Source organism: Entelurus aequoreus, linkage group LG06, assembly GCF_033978785.1.
Source record: "Entelurus aequoreus isolate RoL-2023_Sb linkage group LG06, RoL_Eaeq_v1.1, whole genome shotgun sequence".
In the NCBI taxonomy this organism is placed as follows: domain Eukaryota; kingdom Metazoa; phylum Chordata; class Actinopteri; order Syngnathiformes; family Syngnathidae; genus Entelurus; species Entelurus aequoreus.
The window spans coordinates 10,501,446-10,522,609 of NC_084736.1; the positions used below are offsets into that span (position 1 = coordinate 10,501,446).

General features: G+C 36.0%; 1 protein-coding gene across 1 annotated transcript in view; it reads right to left on the reverse strand.

Annotated features, from left to right (window-relative positions):
- hs3st4 (heparan sulfate (glucosamine) 3-O-sulfotransferase 4) overlaps positions 1–20,354 on the reverse strand; it is a 237,728-nt gene extending 217,374 nt beyond the window's left edge. Inside the window, exon 1 of the mRNA XM_062049975.1 lies at positions 19,407–20,354. Coding sequence (XP_061905959.1) covers positions 19,407–19,957 — 551 coding nt within the window. The 5' untranslated portion in view covers positions 19,958–20,354. The remainder of the gene's footprint in view (positions 1–19,406) is intronic.
- Positions 20,355–21,164: the final 810 nt, after the last annotated feature.

Genomic DNA, 21,164 nt, shown 5'->3' on the forward strand with positions numbered 1-21,164 from the left:
ATGGTGGTGCTGCGGCGGCGGCTCGGCTTTTAAAACATTCCAATTGCCAGTTGGCTGCAAGTCCTCCTGTGCGCAGTAAAGATAGAGCTACATTGCTAATTAATCCCACAACACACAGGAGGAAGTGGGAGAAAAAAAACAACACCGCTATCGCAAATCTGGGCTCAGATTGAGGATGACCAAACGGCACAAAGCACCGTATGAACCTTCCTTTATACTGCGGTGTTAATAATAATTAGCTTTCCATCTGAAATAAACCATTGGCGTGATACAATATCCCATGTGCGTCATCTCACGACACGTTCAAACATCCTATCCGCAAAGTGTTTGGCAATCAGCAGCCAAGCCTTTTTTGCTCAACGGCGGCCGTGTTTTTTTTAGCCGACCTTGCTCAAATTGTACACCTCCGTGTTTGTCCGTACCCAAAAGGTGTGTACAAAATCCTGTGGTGATTCGGCGAAACACCCTAAAGTCACAGTGGGTTTTCTGGACGGGTGCTCAAGAGTCGATTCAGATCAAATCGTGGTTTATTCATTCAAAATCGATTCATATTTTTCGAGAATCGATTTGAAAAAACTTATTTTAGTTTTTTTGTGCAAATTGTTTTTTTTTTAGGTATACATTTTTTGATTAAAAACATTTAACAATGTATATTGATATAAATATTTTAATTTAATTTAATTTATATTTATTTTATTTTATTTATATATTTATTTTATTATATTTATATACTTATTTTAGTTTATTCAAATCAATGTGTGGTTTAATTCTAAATAGATTCATCATTTTTGAGAATCAATTTGAAAAAACTACTTTGTTTAGTTTATTTGTACAAATTGTTTTTTTTTTAGGTATCAATTTTTTGATTAAAAACATTTAACAATAATTATTGATATTTATATGTATATATATATATATATATATATATATATATATACATATATATATATATTTTTTTAATTTGTTGTATTATTTTATTTTATTTTAATTTAATTTTTTTCAGATTAAATCGTGGTTTATTAATTCTAATTCGAATCATAATTTTTGAGAATCAATTTGAAAAAAATATTTTTTTTTAGTTTTTTGTGCAAATTGTTTTTTTTAGGTATACATTTTTTGATTAAAAACATTTAACAATGTATATTGATATTAATATTTTAATTTAATTTATATGTATTTTATTTTATTTATATATTTATTTTATTATATTTATATATTTATTTTATTTTATTCAGATCAATGTGTGGTTTAATTCTAAATCGATTCATCATTTTCGAGAAAATCAATTTGAAAAAACTACTTTGTTTAGTTTATTTGTGAAAATTGTTTTTTTTAGATATCAAAGTTTTGATTAAAAACATTGAACAAAAACTAATCTCCGGCTGTTGCCTTTTAACAGAGCAACAGGTGATTAGATAATCAGACCCAGGTAGGCCGTCTACACACCTGTCGCTAATCTCGAAGCCGGTCCTGCCACACCCCGCTTCGCTGCAGGTATGCAGGCCACGCCCCCCCCCCAACAGGGACATTCTTTAAAGTTCCAAAATTCCTACATTTTTTTTATTTTTTTATTCAAACCATTCCAGCTTTAAAATATTCAGCCTGTTTGGGAATTGTGTGCTCTACTTCAACAATTTTTAAAAAATTCCAGGATTTCAGTTCAACTTCAGCATTGGAGCATTCACACGCAATTACTTCAGGAATTTCCTCATCTAGTTATTATTATTATTATCACATACCAAATATATTATAAGAATCGTCTTGAATCGAAAATCGATTCTGAATCAAATTGGATTGTGTGCTGCATAAGGATTCCCCACCTCTAGTGTTCTGTGCACGGCACACTGAGCTGTGTGAGAAATTTCAAGTCAGTCTTGTCGGGGGTTAAACTTGGGGAGTGTCATAACAGCAACCCCCATGTGGGGCATTTGTCAGAAAATAATAGCACAACCAACACTGTAGTGGTGCACATTTTGGACACATATTAGACCAAAAATTTAAAAAATTAAAATCTGTCTTTAAGTCTTATATAAGTGTTATAATGAAGGCAACACATGATGTAAGTGTCTATATTATCTATAATAGCCTACTATCAAAATGACAAACAAATCTTTGTTACAGAAATGTTTACATTTTTACATTTATTTTAAAATGTTTTACAACTTTGGAAACATTAGTAAAACTCAGGTGTCTCAGAGGGTGAAATAACTCCTGGAATTTACTGGCTTAGAATGGCCAAAAGTATAGATGTGTGTGTCCAAGTTAAAGGAAACGGCAGGCTGTCTTCTTTTAATAGATTTATTACAATCTTAGCTAGCTGGGTAATGTTTGCTGTGGTCTGGAACAACATAGCACACAAACAACTATCCTAAATGCAGCTGATATTACATACAGATAATGTGTCATGTGACATGCAAACATAAATTAAATACACAGAGAACATAAGTAAAGGAAATTAAATGAGCTCAAATATACCTACAAACGAGGCATAATGATTCAATATGTACATACAGCTAGCCTAAATAGCATGTTAGCATCAATTAGCTTGCAGTCATGCACTGACCAAATATGCCCGATTAGCACTCCAAACAAGTCAATAACATCAACAAAGCGCACTTTTTGTGCATTAATGCACAGTATAAAACGTTTGGTGGACAAAATGAGACCAAGGAGGAGTGGCATAAAACACGTCTTTCTGTGGCAGCGTCGGAGAAAGTTGTACATGTAAACAAACTGGTGGGTTCAAGAACCGCCGAAAATAGGACAGAACGGCGCTCGCCCAATACTCTCATAAGTGAAGCATGTTTAACATAAATAGTGAGATGTCTAACAAATAGGAAGGTTTGTGTCATGTTTGTCCTCCTATAGAAAATATATTAAAACAAAATGTATATTTCTCCCTCATCTTTTTCCATTTTCATACATTTTAGAAAAAGCTCCAGGGAGTTAAGACTTACTATTGTGATAGAATTAGGAGAATTAAATAACATCAAATTTCACTTTCTTGCAGGTTTTTCCTGCTGTATTCCGCTTCTCTCTTCTTTCAAAGTGACCCAGCCCACACGCTCCCTCCATAGATAACGCCTGATAAATCACCTCCTTGCCGCTCCCCGATAGTTGGCTCCTCGTAGGCGTCCAAGTGTGCAGCAGGTGTTGGCGCCTCAAATTAACGGCAAGTTTGCTTGACCGGCGCCAATGTCAAATGGCGGCAAAACATCTGTCAGCGGTCTTAATCCCACATGCGTTTATAGCGTGTTAGGCCAAGAGGAGATTTAGAAATGCATCATTTACGAATATTATTTGTCGTTCTCATGACAACACGTTTTTTTTCTGCTTTTGTAATGTGATGCTAACACAGACCCGCAGACGTGAGCACATCACCCCTATATTAGCGTCCCTTCACTGGCTCCCTGTGCGTTACCGAATCAATTTTAAACACCTTTTATTTGTTTTTAAATGTCTAAACAACCTCGCGCCAACATATCTCTCCGACCTCCTTCAGCCTGACTGCCCCACCCGATCCCTAAGATCAGCCGATCAGCTGCTACTGACGGTCCCTGACACAAGGCTGAAGCTTAGAGGTGACAGAGCTTTCGCCGCTGCTGCTCCCAAGCTCTGGAACGACCTACCTCTTAGTGTTCGACAAGCCTCCTCTCTTCCTGTTTTTAAATCTCTCTTAAAAACATACTTTTATTCCATGGCTTTTAACACTGAGTGATATCCATCCATCTTTTAACCTGCCCATTGTACCGCACTTTGGCTCACCCCTGTGGTCAATTTTAAATGTGCTTTATAAATAAAGTTGATTTGATTTGATTGATTAAAGCAGGGATGTCAAACTTGTTTTAATTGGGGGCCACATCGTGCCCTCAGGGGGCCGCTTGTAACAGTAAATAATGCATGAATTTGCATCTGAATTTGATTTTTTATTATATAAATTGTTTTAAGTAGACTGTGGATTTTACAGTAACAACTTTACATGTACAAAATTTTACTGTAAAATATAGTGTTTTTTTTGTTTGTTTTGTTTTTACAACATTTTACGGTAAATGGAAAAACAGTACCACTGTATTTTGGTAGATTTTGTGTTAAATTGACATTGTTTTTTACAACATTATATTGTTAATGGAAAAACAGTACGATTATTTTTTTTATTTTTTTATTCTGGCAACTTAGCTGCCAGTTTTTTTACCCTAAAAACAAATGTACCGTTTTTCAATTTACAGCAATACACTGTTAAAAACAACAACCATAGATTTTACAGTCAAAAACTGGCAGCTCAGTCAACAAAATTAACGCAAAAACAGTAGTATTTTTTTTTTACAGTAATATGCTGTAAAGAACATCGTAAAATTTCATTTTTATTAATTTGATGGGTAGTTTGCTGTAAAATTAAGTATTTTATTTAGATAAAAACATGTTTGGAAAGCATGATAGACCGTAATATCTGTTGCAATATTGGATTTATTAAAGTAGACTGTCGATTTTACAGTAAAAACTTTACATTTAAAAAATTTTACCGTAAAAATGTTTTTTGTTTTTTTTTACAACATTTCACGGTAAATGGAAAAACAATACCACAGTTTTTTTTGTTGTTGTTTTTTGTGTTAAATTTACTTTGTTTTTTACAACATGATATTGTTAATGGAAAAAGAGCACAAGTTTTTTTTTTTATTCTGGCAATTTAGCTGACAGTTTTTCTACCGTAAAAACAGATGTACCGTCTTTCCATTTACAGTAATACACCGTTAAAAACAACAACCGTAGATTTTACAGTCAAAAACTGGCAGCTCAGTCAACAGAATTTTAACACAAAAACTGGTAGTATTTTTATTCAATGTACAGTAATATGCTGTAAAGAACAACATAAAAAGGAAAAAGCTGGCAGCTTAGTTACCAGAATTGTTGTGTTAAATTTACATTGTTTTTTACAACATGATATTGTTCATGGAAAAACAGTAAAAAAAAAAAAGTTTTATTCTGGCTGTAAAGAACAACGTAACATGTATTGTCATTTTTATTAATTTGATGGGTAGTTTGCTACAAAGTTAAGTATTTTTGTTTATTTTTATTTAGACAAAAACATGTTTGGAAAGCATTATAATATATAATATGTGTTGCAATATTGGATACTATTAAAGTAGAATGTCGATTTTACAGTAAAAACTTAACATTCACAAAGAATTTTTGTGTTAAATTTACATTGCAGCATTATATTGTTAATGGAAAAACAGTACAAGTTATTTTTTAATTCTGGCAACTTAGCTGCAAGTTTTTGTACCGTTAAAACAAATGTACCGTCTTTCCATTTACAGTAATACACCATTAAAAAGAACAACCGTATATTTTACAGTCAAAAACTGGCAGCTCAGTCAACAAAATGTTTACGCAAAAAACAGTAGTAGTTTTTTTCTCAATTTACAGTAATATGCTGTAAAGAACACCGTAAAATGTATTGTCATTTTTATTAATTTGATGGGTAGTTTACAGTCAAAAACTGGCAGCTCAGTCAACAAAATTTTAACGAAAAAAAAGGTAGTAGTTTTTTTCAATTCACAGTAATATGCTGTAAAGAACAACATCAAATTTTATTTTTATTAATTTGATGGGTACTTTGCTGTAAAGTTAAGTATTTTTGTTTATTTTTAGTTAGACAATAACATGTTTGGAAAGCATGATAATATACTGTAATATTTGTTGCAATATTGGATACTATTGAAGTAGACTGTCGATTTTACAGTAAAAAATGTACATTCACAAAATGTTACTGTAAAATAGTGTTTTTTTGTTTTTTTTACAATATTTTACGGTAAATGGAAAAACAGTACCACTGTTTTTTAGGGGGGGTTTACGGAAAATGCCAGAATGTTTTTGTTAAATTTACATTGCTTTTTACAGCATTATATTGTTAATGGAAAAACAGTAAAAAAAAAAATGTATTCTGGCAACATAGCTGCCAGTTTTTGTACAATAAAAACAAATGTACCATCTTTCCATTTACAGTAATACACTGTTAAAAACAACTGTAGATTTTATTGTCAAAAACTGAGAGCTCAGTCAGCAAAATTTTAAGGCAAAAAACTGTATTTTTTTTTCGATGTACAGAAATATGCTGTAAAGAAAAATGTCATTTTTATTAATTTGATGGGTAGTTTGCTGTAAAGTTAAGTATTTTTGTTGATTTTTATTTAGACAATAACATGTTTGGAAAGCATGATAATATACTGTAATATTTGTTGCAATATTATATACTATTAAAGTAGACTCTCAATTTTACAGTAAAAACTTTACATTCACAAAATGTTACCGAAAATAGTGTTTTTTTTAAATATTTTTAACAACTTTTTACGGTAAATGGAAAAACAGTACCACTGTTTTTTGGGGAAGGGGGGGGGGGGGGTTTACGGAAAAAGCTGCCAGCTTAGTTACCAGAATTTTTGTGGAAAATGTACATTGTTTTTTACAACGTTATATTGTTATTGGTAAAACAGTACAAGTTATTTTGTTATTATGGCAACTTAGCTGCCAATTTTTGTACCGTAAAAACAAATTTAAAAAAAACAACAACCATAGATTTTACTGTCAAAAACCGGCAGCTCAGTCAACCGAATTTTCATTAATTTTCAATTTACAGTAATATGCTGTAAAGAACAACGTAAAATGTATTGTAATTTTTATTAATTTGATGGGTAGTTTGCTGTAAAGTTAAGTATTTTTGTTGATTTTTATTTAGACAAAAACATGTTGGGAAAGCATGATAATATACTGTAATATTTGTTGCAATATTGGATACTATTAAAGTAGACTGTCGATTTTACAGTAAAAACTTTACATTTACAAAATTTTACTGTAAAATATAATGTTTTTTGGGGTTTTTTACAACATTTTACGGTAAATGGAAAACAGTACCACTGTTTTTTGGGGGAGGGAGTTTACTTAAAAAGCTGGCAGCTTAGTTGTCAGAATTTTTGTGGAAAATGTACATTGTTTTTTACAACATTATATTGTTAATGGAAAAACAGTAAAAGTGATTTTGTTATTCTGGAAACTTAGCTGCCAGTTTTTCTACCGTAAAAACAAATGTACCGTCTTTCCATTTACAGTAATACACCGTTAAAAACAACAACCGTAGATTTTACAGTCGAAAACTGGCAGCTCAGGCAACAGAATTTTACCCCAAAAAAAAAAGAGTAGTAGCTTTTTTTTTCAATTTACTTTTAATTTAATATGCTGTAAAGAACACTGTAAAATGTATTGTAATTTTTCTTAATTTGATGGGTAGTTTGCTGTAAAGTTAAGTATTTTTATTTAGACAAAAACATGTTTGGAAAGTATGATAATATACTGTAATATTTTTTGCAATATTGGATACTATTAAAGTAGACTGTTGATTTTACAGTAAAAACTTTACATTAACAAAATGTTACTGTAAAATAGTGGGGGTTTTTATATTGTTTACAACATTTTACGGTAAATGGAAAAACGGTACCACTGTTTTTAATGGGAGGGGGTTTACGGAAGCTGTTGTTATAGCATTATATTGTTAATGGAAAAACAGTAAAAAATAAAAATATTCTGGCAACTTAGCTGCCAGTTTTTCTACACTAAAAACAAATGTACCGTCTTTCCATTTACAGTAATACACCGTTAAAAACAACTGTAGATTTTATAGTCAAAAACTGGCAGCTCAGTCAGCTAAATTTTAAGGCAAAAAACTGTATTTTTTTTTTCGATGTACAGAAATATGCTGTAAAGAAAAATGTCATTTTTATTAATTTGATGGGTAGTTTGCTGTAAAGGTAAGTATTTTTGTTTATTTTTATTTAGACAATAACATATTTGGAAAGCAGGATAATATACTGTAATATTTGTTGCAATATTAGATACTATTAAAGTAGACTGTCGATTTTACAGTAAAAACTTTACATTCACAAAATGTTACTGTAAAATAGTGTTTTTTTTTTATATTTTTTACAACTTTTTACGGTAAATGGAAAAACAGTACCACTGTTTTTTGGGGAGGGGGGGGTTTACGGAAAAAGCTGCCAGCCTAGTTACCAGAATTTTTGTGGAAAATGTACATTGTTTTTTACAACATTATATTGTTAATGGAAAAACAGTAAAAGTTATTTTGTTATTATGGCAACTTAGCTACCAGTTTTTGTACCGTAAAAACAAATTTTAAAAAAAACAACAACCATAGATTTTACAGTCAAAACTGGCAGCTCAGTCAACCGAATTTTAATTAATTTTCAATTTACAGTAATATGCTGTAAAGAACAACGTAAAATGTATTGTAATTTTTATTCATTTGATGGGTAGTTTGCTGTAAAGTTAAGTATTTTTGTTTATTTTTATTTAGACAAAAACATGTTTGGAAAGCATGATAATATGTTGTAATATTTGTTGCAATATTGGATACTATTAAAGTAGACTGTCGATTTTACAGTAAAAACTTTACATTTACAAAATGTTACCGCAAAATAGTGTTTTTTTTTTTTTAACCAAATTTTACGGTAAATGGAAAAATGGTACCACTGTTTTTTGGGGGGAGGGAGTTTACGGAAAAAGCTGGCAGATTAGTTACCCGAATTTTTGTGGAAAATGTACATTGTTTTTTTACAACATTATATTGTTAATGGAAAAACAGTACAAGTTATTTTTTTATCCTGGCAACTTACCTGCCAGTTTTTCTACCGTAAAATACAACCGTAGATTTTACAGTCAAAAACTGGCAGCTCAGTTAACAGAATTTTAACGCAAAAAACAGTAGTAGTTTTTTCCCAATTTACAGTAATATGCTGTAAAGAACAATGCATTGTCATTTAAAAGGCGACATGAGGAATATAAAGAAAATATAACATACATCCATAAACGTGGATGCATATACAAAAGTGCAATATATGTATCTGTACAGTAATCTATTTATTTACATCTGCACCTTATTGCTTTTTTATCCTGCACTACCATGAGCTAATGCAATTAAATGTTGTTCTTATCTGTACTGTAAAGTTCAAATTTGAATGAAAATAAAAAAGGAAGTCTAAGTTTAAAAGGCTGTGAATACTTATGTATATGTGATTTTTGTTTTAATATATTGCAAAATTAAAAAAGTACTTTTTAACATTGCCATTATGGGGTGTTGTGTGTGGAATTTTGAGGACAACATGAAAGTATTCCATTTTGGAAATAAAAAGGAAGTCTACGTTTAAAAGGCTGTGAATACTTATGTATATGTGATTTTTGTTTAAATATTTTGCAAAATTAAAAAAGTACTTTTTAACATTACCATTATGGGGTATTGTGTGTAGAATTTTGAGGACAACATGAAATTATTCCATTTTGGAAATAAAAAGGAAGTCTAAGTTTAAAAGGCTGTGAATACTTATGTATATGGGATTTTTGTTTTAATATTTTGCAAAATTAAAAAAGTATTTTTTAACATTGCCATTATGGGGTATTGTGTGTAGAATTTTGAGGACAACATGAAAGTATTCCATTTTGGAAATAAAAAGGAAGTCTAAGTTTAAAAGGCTGTGTTTGTTTTCATATTTTGCAAAATTAAAAAAGTACTTTTTAACATTGCCATTATGGGGTATTGTGTGTAGAATTTTGAGGACAACATGAAAGTATTCAATTTTGGAAATAAAAAGGAAGTCTCAGTTTAAAAGGCTGTGAATACTTATGTATATGTGATGTTTGTTTTAATATTTTGCAAAATTAAAAAAATATTTTTTAACATTGCCATTACGGGGTATTGTGTGTAGAATTTTGAGGACAACATGAAAGTATTCCATTTTGGAAATAAAAAGGAAGTCTAAGTTTAAAAGGCTGTGAATACTTATGTATATGTGATTTTTGTTTTAATATTTTGCAAAATTAAAAAAAGTATTTTTTAACATTGCCATTATGGGGTATTGTGTGTAGAATTTTGAGGACAACATGAAAGTATTCCATTTTGGAAATAAAAAGGAAGTCTCAGTTTAAAAGGCTGTGAATACTTATGTATATGTGATTTTTGTTTAAATATTTTGCAAAATTAAAAAAGTACTTTTTAACATTGCCATTATGGGGCATTGTGTGTAGAATTTTGAGGACAACATGAAAGTATTCCATTTTGGAAATAAAAAGGAAGTCTAGGTTTAAAAGGCTGTGAATACTTATGTATATGTGATTTTTGTTTTAATATTTTGCAAAATTAAAAAAGTACTTTTTAACATTGCCATTATGGGGTATTGTGTGTAGAATTTTGAGGACAACATGAAAGTATTCCATTTTGGAAATAAAAAGGAAGTCTAAGTTTAAAAGGCTGTGAATACTTATGTATATGTGATTTTTGTCTTAATATTTTGCAAAATTAAAAAAGTATTTTTTAACATTGCCATTATGGGGTATTGTGTGTAGAATTTTGAGGACAACATGAAAGTATTCCATTTTGGAATAAGGCTGTGACATCACAAAATGTGAAAAAAAAAGTGAAATACTTTCCGGAAGCGATGCAGTTTAGACATTTTAGTTCATATTTCATATTTGTGATATTTTATATCGTGTTAATTGCAATAATTGAGAAGCACACACATTTCTCAACGTCCTCTGCAGTGGACGTGAGTTCCCGAATTTGGGGGACAAAAAACAGCCCTGTTATGCAAAACACAAATGTCCACTGCAGAGGACATGATTCTCATGACGTGACCCATGCAGAAATAGATATTTCTTTATTTTGATGGTGCATTCAACTCCCAAGCACACCTAATGTTATCGTATTTGTCGTCGAGCACCAAACAGAAGCTCGACGACGCCGCCGGTAAAAAAAAAATCCAAGGCGCGGAAACAGATGCTGGACCAGCACCGAGACGCTCTCATCGACTCCCATTAGCAAAAAGGTAGAATTCCCACGGTCCGACATCATTATGCGCCGGCGGCCTCCGAGTGAGCCGTGACCGACTGACCACGGACGAACCCTCAAATTGATTTTTTTTTTTTTTTTCTTGTCCTTTTACCACACAAACACTGCAAATGATAAATAAGCTTCTTTTTTGGGGGGGGGGCTAATAAAGCTGCAGTCAGAGTGAATGTCAGCTGCATTAGCGGCTGATGAAAGGCGGCGTAGACACACACACACACACACACACACACACACACACACACACACACACACACACACACACACTGGTAGGAAAGAGCATTCGCTCAACTTTTGTAAAACAGGATGTCAGATGCCAAGAAACAGGTTGGACATCCTGTAGAGGATTAAAGAGACAATGGGATTAAAAAGGACTACCACGGTATGAAACTATCTACTTTGTATTTAAATGACACGCACGGCTTTGTGCACGCGTTATTGTGTTGATTTATTTAGTAGGCCTGAGTAACTTGCAATATAATATAATGTGATATTTTGCCGGCGATATAGCAATCATGTTTGCTTGCAAGTTTTGACACAAATTTACCATTTTAAGGCTATTTATTGCACATTTTCCAAGAACAAAATAACACACGGACTATAAGGCACACCTAAAATCCATTATTAAAATTTAAAAAACTCGACAGTGCGCCTTATAACCCGGTGCGCCTAATGTACGGAATAATTATGGTTTCGCTTACCGACCTCGAAGCTATTTTATTTGGTACATGGTGTAATGATATGTGTGACCAGTAGATGGCAGTCACACATAAGAGATACATGTCGACTGCAATATGATGGCAGTCACACATAAGAGTTACGTATGGACTGCAATATGATGGCAGTCACATATAAGAGATACGGGTAGACGGCAAAATGATGGCAGTCACACATAAGAGATACGTGTAGACTGCAATATGATGGCAGTCACACATAAGATATACCGGTAGACGGCAATATGATGGCAGTCACACATAAGATATACCGGTAGACGGCAATATGATGGCAGTCACACATAAGAGATGTGTGTCGACTGCAATATGAGGGCAGTCACACATAAAAGATACGGGTAAACGGCAATATGATGGCAGTCACACATAATATATACCGGTAGACGGCAATATGATGGCAGTCACACATAAGAGATGTGTGTCGACTGCAATATGATGGCAGTCACACATAAGAGATACATGTAGACTGCAATATGATGGCAGTCACACATAAGAGATACATGTAGACCGCAATATGATGGCAGTCACACATACGAGATACGTGTAGACTGCAATATGATGGCAGTCACACATAATATATACCGGTAGACGGCAATATGATGGCAGTCACACATAAGAGATATGTGTCGACTGCAATATGATGGCAGTCACACATAAGATGTACCGGTAGACGGCAATATGATGGCAGTCACACATAAGAGATATGTGTCAACTGCAATATGATGGCAGTCACACATAATATATACCGGTAGACGGCAATATGATGGCAGTCACACATACGAGATACGTGTAGACTGCAATATGATGGCAGTCACACATAATATATACCGGTAGACGGCAATATGATGGCAGTCACACATAAGAGATATGTGTCGACTGCAATATGATGGCAGTCACACATAAGAGATACATGTAGACTGCAATATGATGGCAGTCACACATAAGAGATACATGTAGACTGCAATGTGATGGCAGTCGCACATAAGAGATATGTGTAGACTGCAATATGATGGCAGTCACACATAAGAGATATGTGTCGACTGCAATATGGTGGCAGTCACACATAAGAGATACATGTAGACTGCAATATGATGGCAGTCGCACATAAGAGATACATGTAGACCGCAATGTGATGGCAGTCACATATAAGAGATACATGTAGACTGCAATGTGATGGCAGTCACACATAAGGGATACGTGTAGACTGCGATGTGACTCAACAACACCAACATGTTATATGTTCCATTGAAAATATAGAACATTACACACGGCGCTCAAAAAATCTATCAAAATGTTTTAGTATGACTTTGGTAAGCTATGAAGCCGCACCGCTTGATGGATTGTACTGTGCTTCAACATAGGAGTATTATTATGGTGTGTGTATAAGGTAAGAAGTATTATCTGGCGTTTTGTTTCGCAATATTATGCAAAATAAACTTTTCTTACCTTCTAATACCTGCTGAACTGTATTTGGGATCTACTTAAGTCCTGAAAATTTGTGCGTGTCCGCCTTTGTAGTCGATAAGCTTCTTCTTTTTCTCTATCTTCTTGTTATGGGACATTCAGCCTCCGCTGTTGCCATTTCTAATATAAAGTAGTGTAAAGTTCTTACTTATATCTGTCAGTAAACTCGCCATGAAAGCGCTAAAACATACCGGTGTAGTGAGTTCATATTATTCACCCAAGGAACTTTAGTTATTAGAGTGATCTGGTCGGACGTTTTTTCACGGGACACATTTCGTCGGGACAAGTTTTAGGGTTTCCCCTTTATGCTAATAAATACAGCACAGTAATAACACAAGACTGACACTAATTTACCATTTCAGGACTATTTACTGGCCTTTAAGGTAACAATTAGTACATTTTCCAGCAGCAAAATGACACATGTATGTTGATAAGTTGTAGAAGTGTCAATAAAAGGAGAATCACCCTCATGCCAAGACATAATACCAAATTTACCATTTTAAAACTACTTATTGACCTTTTAAGGTAACAGGTTGCACGTTTTCCAGGAGCAAAAACGACACAAGTTAGTCCCGAGTTGTAAAAGTGTAGGGTTGTGCGGTACTAATCAATTAAAAAACGGTACTATACTGCCTCTGAAAAATGCCGTTATTGCTTTTTCATCCGCATGCTGCCGTGCGGCGGTGACGTACAGTGCCGAGGCGTATGATGTTGAGTGAAAACAAGCAAAAACATTGTAGGGAGGAAGAATGGTCAAAAAAACTACAATTCTACTGGTTGATAAAGAGGGTGTGTGAAGTGCAATATGGAGGTATTTGATAAAGGTGACACTTTAAACAGTGTTTCTTTAAAACATGCCTCGCCAAATGTGGTGATTAGTATTAACACCTTTTGCGTCAAACTTGGGTAAACATTTAAGTAACAAGCATTCAGATCTGCACAATAAGTGATAAGTAATAATGTAGTTGTTACACCTTTCCTGCTGTTCGGCTCCGGTGCAGACTCGTTGTTTTCGTCAGGGGTAACACCCTTTACTTTACCCGGCAATAGGTCGGCTACGCTTTCGGGTCAGAATGACGAGGCCGCCGATTCGTGACAATCTGGTTTTGCTTTATTATTAGTTTTGCAGGACACAACCGGAAGCGTTCATCACTCTACTACGCAGTGCGCACTCTACCTCTCTCTCTTTACTCGCCCACTCACTCAGTGACGTCACTCAGCCAACGCGTTGACATTGTCACAAACGCACATACTGTACGCTACTGTCATAAGTTAACCAGCTCCCCGGCTGTGCACGTGTAGATACGTAGATGTGCACACAGCTGCTTGGCTGGATGCCAATTATTAGCAGAGTCAAAAACTGCCCAATTAGTGTAAACTAATGCAAGTGAAATTACTGAATTTTGTTTTGTCAATTTGTGTTTTATCTTTAACAAAAGTGTGTTTTACCTGCTACATGGCTTATTTGTGTACATTTAGCAATAATTTTGTTTTTAGTATTTAATGATTGTATTTTTTTTAAAGCATAGACCAAGAGTGGCAACCGTAAATCATGAAGCATTTAATATAATGTCAATCATGCTTTATTATTATATTCTAACCTAATCCTTGATCATGGCAGACTATATGTAATATGGAAAATTGTAAATTGTTCTTTGAGTGCAGTAAGAAAAGTATTTATTTCATGCATTTTGATTTATATTTTAACCTTCTAAAATGTGTTTTTTTGGGTGAAATAGGAAACATATGTTTAAATGAATAGTAAGATTTTCTGGTAAAATAAAGCCGATATTGACATATTTTTTGTAGTTCCCTTTATTTTGAAAAGTATCAAAGTATCAAAAAACTATTTATATACATTAATGGTATCGGTACAATCCTATAAACGTGTCAATAAAAACATAACATTTCAGAGGGATCACCCTTATGCCAAGAAATTTTACCCTTAGATCGACACAAATTTACCACAGTTCTGCTAATTATTGGACTTCAGCATAATTACTAATTCCTTTTCTCAAGCCAAAAAGCTGAAAATATGTTCCCAAGTTGTAAAATTGTAAATCAAAATATTTTCAGGTTATCACCCTAGTGCCAAAACATAGTTCCTCTAAAACTACACTAATTTACCAACTACTTTTCTGGACTTCCGGGTAACCGTTGGTACCCATACTAGTATCCGTAGAATAGATCTACACACATCTACCACCTGAGGGTCAATTATTGGACTATAAGCTGAAAGTTTGTACATTTTCTAGCACCACAAACGTACAATATGTTGCCACATTGTAAAATTATCGATGAAAGCAGAACTTGTCAGGTTATTACCCTCATACCAAGACCTAATACCCAAGATCGCCACTAACTTACCATTTCAGGGCTATTTGTTGGCCTTTCAGGTAACCGGTTGTCCGTTTTCCAGGAGCAAAATGACACGTATATGTTCCCAAGTTGTAGAAGTGTCAATACAAGCAGAACATTTCAGGGTATCGCCCTCATGCCAAGACGTAATACCCCAAGCTCGACACAAATTTACCACATTTCGGCTAGTTATTGGACTTCAGCGTAACCACTGTTATCTGTTCTCCAGCCAAAATTGTCAATAAAAGTTAATATATATCATAACCTGGTGCCTAAACATTGTTCCCCTAAAACCACACTAATTCAAGGTAACCATTAGTACCCTTAATAGTACCCCTAGTTCTAAACACATCTATCACCTAATATCAAATTATTGGACTTAAAGGTGACAGTTTGTACCTTTTCTTGCAGAAAAAATGTAACAGTATGTTCCCAATTTGTACAATTATCAAGAAAACAAGATTTTTTTTTTCCTGGTATCACCGCCATGTCAAGACAAATAACCTCTAGATTTACGCTAACCCAGCAGTCACAAGACATTGATACAACGTTGATTATGCACACATGTCCTTTAAAACAGACTTTGAAACAATGTTCTAAAATAGTCATGCTTGTAAATTGAGACAACGTTGATGTCTAGATCCACGTTGTTGGATCCACGTTGTCGGTGGAAAAATGACCATATTTCAATGGTCAAATCCATGTCACAACCTGATATTTAATCAACTTTGTCAAAAAGCATGTTGTTTCAACGCTAAGTTCGAATTGCTCAACGTCAGGACCTAATTCAACCTTGTGATTCAACATTCTGATAATTATTGGACTTAAATTTGACTACTGCTGTGTTTTCTCGAGCCGTAGAGCTGAATGTGTGTTCCCACGTTGTAAAAGAGTCAATAAAAGTGGAACTTTTCAGGGCATCACCCTAGTCCCCAGACAGTATTCTCCTAAAACTGCAATCATTTACCTTTACCCCCCAATTGGACTACAGGGTAACCGCTGGTACCTTTTTAGTACCCCGAGATCTATACACAAATACCACCTAAAGGCTAAATATTAGACTTTAAGCCCCCCAATTGGACTACAGGGTAACCGCTGGTACCTGTTTAGTACCCCGAGATCTATACACAATATCACCTAAAGGCTAAATATTGGACTTTAAGCCCCCCAATTGGACTACAGGGTAACCGCTGGTACCTTTTTAGTACCCCGAGATCTATACACAAATACCACCTAAAGGCTAAATATTGGACTTTAAGGTAACAGTTTATGACTTTTCTATCACAAACATGTTGCAGTATGTTCCCAAGTTGTATAATTATCAATAAAAACCCAATTTTTCAGAGTATCTCCTTAGTCTCAAGATGGTATTCGACGGTATAAAACTACAATCATTTACCTATACCCCCCAATTGGACTACAAGGTAACCGCTGGTACCTTTAAGTACCCAGAGATGTACACACATATACCACCTAATGCCAAAATATTGGACTTTAAGGTAACAGTTTATGACTTTTCTAGTACAAACATGTTGCAGTATGTTCCCAAGTTGTATAATTATCAATAAAAACAGAACTTTTCAGAGTATCTCTCTAGTCCCAAGACGGTATTTGACGGTATAAAACTACAATAATTTACCTATACCCCCCAATTGGATTATAAGGTAACCCCTGGTACCTTTATAGTACCCAGAGATCTACACACATATACCACCTAATGCCAAAATATTGGACTTGAAGGTAACAGTTTATGACTTTTCTAGTACAAACATGTTGCAGTATGTTCCCAAGTTGTATAATTATCAATAAAATCAGAACTTTTCAAGGTACCACCCCAGGTCCAAGACAATATCGCCCTAAATGTACAAAACCCAAAACCAGTGAAGTTAGCAAGTTGTGTAAATCGTAAATACAAACAGAATGCAATGATTTGCAAATCATTTTTAACTTATATTCAATTAAATAGACTGCGAGAAAAATATATTTAATGTTCGATCTGAGAAACTTCATTTTTTTTGCAAATCATTAACTATGGTATAAATACTATGGTACATTTTTAGTCTACTTCATACCTGCAATATCCTTTCCATCCTTTGAAACTGAGCTACTGTGTGGAACAATTTCCCTTGTGGATCAATAAAGTGTTTCTAAATCTAAGTCTAACTTAGAATTTAATGGTTTCTTAGAGGACCCAAAAGTTAAACAAATATGTTCCTAAAAGTGGCAGAAACATTTTAAGGGTACGACACATAAAAAATGTACACAAACTCCTTACTGGACTTACAATTAATTTTTAGGAGTTCCCAGGAGACCAAACGGTACATTCTAGTCCAACATCCAGTGAATTATTGGACTCTCAAAGCATCCATAAATTTCCTATATCGCTTGTCCTTATTAGAGTGACGGGGAAGCTGGAGCCTATCCCAGCTGACTTGGGGCAAAAGGTGGGGTAAACCCTGGACTGGTTGCCAGCCAATCGCAGGGCACATAGAGTGGAATAGGCCCCACTGGGGGGGTCTTCAGTGTCTTTAGGCATGCTTGAGCGATATGCACGTCTCCAGCTAGGTGGCAGTAGGGTGCTTTGTGCAAATAAATAAATATCAGGTTCTCAACAGAATTTCAAACAAAAAAATAAACAGAGGAGTAGGCCCCCCTGAAGGGACTTAACTGTCTTTAGGCATGATTGAGCGATATGCACGTCTCCAGCTAGGTGGCAGTAGGGTGCTTTATTCAAATAAATAAATATCAGGTTCTCAAGAAAATTTCAAATAAAAAAAGAAACAGAGGAGTAGGCCCCCCTGAGGGGACTTAAGTGTCTTTAGGTATGCTTGAGTGATACGCACGTCTCCAGCTAGGTGGCAGTAGGGTGCTTTGTGCAAAGAAATACATATCAGGTTCTCAAGAGAATTTCAAATAAAAAAAGAAACAGAGGAGTAGGCCCCGCTGAGGGTTACTTAAGTGTCTTTAGGCATGCTTGAGTGATACGCACGTCTCCAGCTAGGTGGCAGTAGGGTGCATTGTGCAAAGAAATACATATCAGGTTCTCAAGAGAATTTCAAACAAAAAAAGGAACAGGAGTAAGCCCCCCTGAGGGGACTTAAGTATCTTTAGGCATGCTTGAGCAATACACATGTCTCCAGCTAGGTGGCAGTAGGGTGCTTTGTGCAAAGAAATACATATCAGGTTCTCAAGAGAATTTCAAACAAAAAAAGAAACAAGAGCAGGCCCCCCTGAGGGGGACTTAAGTGTCTTTAGGCATGCTTGAGCAATACGCACTTCTTCAGCCAGGTGGCAGTAGGGTGCTTTGTGCAAAGAAAGAAATATCAGGTTCTCAAGAGAATTTCAAACAAAAAAAGAAACAAGAGCAGGCCCCCCTGAGGGGGACTTAAGTGTCTTTAGGCATGCTTGAGCAATACGCACTTCTTCAGCTAGGTGGCAGTAGGGTGCTTTGTGCAAATAAATAAATATCAGGTTCTCAAGAGAATTTCAAACAAAAAAAGAAACAGGAGTAGGCCCCCTGAGGGGACTTAAGTGTCTTTAGGCATGCTTGAGTGATACGCACGTCTCCAGCTACATGGCAGTAGGGTGCTTTGTGCAAATAAATAAATATCAGGTTCTCAAGAGAATTTCAAACAATAAAAGAAACAGGAGTAGGCCCCCCTGGAGGAACTTAAGTGTCTTTAGGCATGCTTGAGCTGAGTGATACGCATGTCTCCAGCTAGGTGGCAGTAGGGTGCTTTGTGCAAAGAAAAAATATCAGGTTCTCAAGAGAATTTCAAATAAAAATAAGAAACCTTGAAGAAAATAATCGAGTAACCCTAAATTAGCCTCTCCTGCGTGTTTTTGGAATGTGAAAGGAAGCCCACACACAAATGGAAATTGGAACCCTTGATCTCAGCCCCCCCCCCCCCCCCCCCCCCCCGACATCATACCCCACAGGTTGCCCTCACCTGTACCAGTCCAGACCCTTCTCGTAGTTCCTGTCGAAGAAGTGCGGCTCGTTCCCCACGGCCCTGACATCCGGGTGCACCCTGAGAGCCTCCAGCAGCGCCCGGGTGCCGCCTTTCTTCACCCCGATGATGATGGCTTGCGGGAGCTTCTTCTCGCCGTAATCCGAGGTGCAGTTCACACGCAGGTCGCCCTCCGTGGTGCTGACCGCCCGCTGGCGCGTGGACTCTGTGGCGGACGGCGGCCGGGCATGGCGGTCCTCCTCCTCCTCGTCCTCCGCCAGCGCCTCATCCCGGTGCACGATGGAGACCACCGTGCTCCTGTGGGTGAACTCGGCCTCAGCAGAGGTGGAGTAAAGTTGGTCCCTCACCAAAGTGGTCTCCTCGGTGGCCAGCCGAGCCTGGTAGGCAAAGTTGTCCTGCAGCGGGAACTGGAGCGAGTTGTAGCAGCTCATCAAGCTGTAGAACAAGTAGGTGACCGACAGGGACAGGGTGAACATGAACAAGATTTTCCTGGGCACTTTAGAGGTGAAAGTGCCGGACCAGAATGCCATCTCTGACAGCCGGGGTCCTCTCAGAGAAGTGGACAGACATGTTTCCACTCCGGGTCTTGCATGGACAAGAAAGGAAGACGATCAAAAATCAGCAAGACTCATATCCTGCTGCACGCCGAGGATGGACCGAGGCGAGCCGAGCACGCCGGGTCGCATATTTATAAGAAGGTGGTGAGTGGAAGAGAAGAAGAAGAAGAAGAGGAGGAGGAGGAGGAGGAGGAGGAGGGAAGGGATCGTTCAATTTTTTTTCTTCTTCAAAGAATCGATTCACTGATGTCTGACAGACAATGTCACAAATTATTGGAGCCAACTTGCAAGGATCGGCAGGGCTGGCGTCCTTCCAAATGAGGGAGTCAGGAGGAGGAGAAGAAGAAGAAAAGATGCTCGGCGGAGTGGTTTCCCTCTCTGCACGTGCGCAACGCATCCGTCCAGAACCAGCCGCTAATCCGTGCAATACTAATAATTATAGTAATAATAATAATAATAATAATAATAATGATAATAATCCCCCTCTTTTTCAACTTGTACGTGTTTGGACGGAGGAGACGCGACCAAAAAAAAAAAAACCGCGTCCTGCTCGCTTGCTCGCTCGCCGCTGTGGACGCGCGTTTTGGCTGCGTGAGCGCGTCCGAGGCGCACTCACTCACTCACTCACTCACTCACTCACTCACTCACTCACTCACTCACTCACTGTGTGCGCGCCACCTTTAAAGCTCTCGGTCCAGAAAGCTGGTGCGTGACATTATTGCAATAGATAAAGTCTCCCCGTTTAGGAAACATGCTGTTGTTGTTTTTTTTTTAAAGCACGTTATTGTGCACAAAAGCTCTTGTCTGCTCCCTGCTGGTGTCCCGTAGAAGCGCGTATACACGTGCAGGGCCGGCCCTAGGCTGTGTGTGGCCCCAAACAACATTATTTGTTCAGCCACATTTTGGTCTTTAATATTAATCATTTATTGTGTGAATGCTACAAAGCATTTTCTACACCAACATTCACCCATTTATTATTATTATTATCATTATTATTGTGTGAATGCCCCCAAGCATTTTCCAAACCAAAATTCATCTATGTATTGTGTGAATGCTCATATGGTTGTCTACACCAAAATTCATCTATTTATTGTGTGAATGCTCATATGGTTGTCTACACCAAAATTCATCTATTTATTGTGTGAATGCTCATATGGTTGTCTACACCAAAATGCATCTA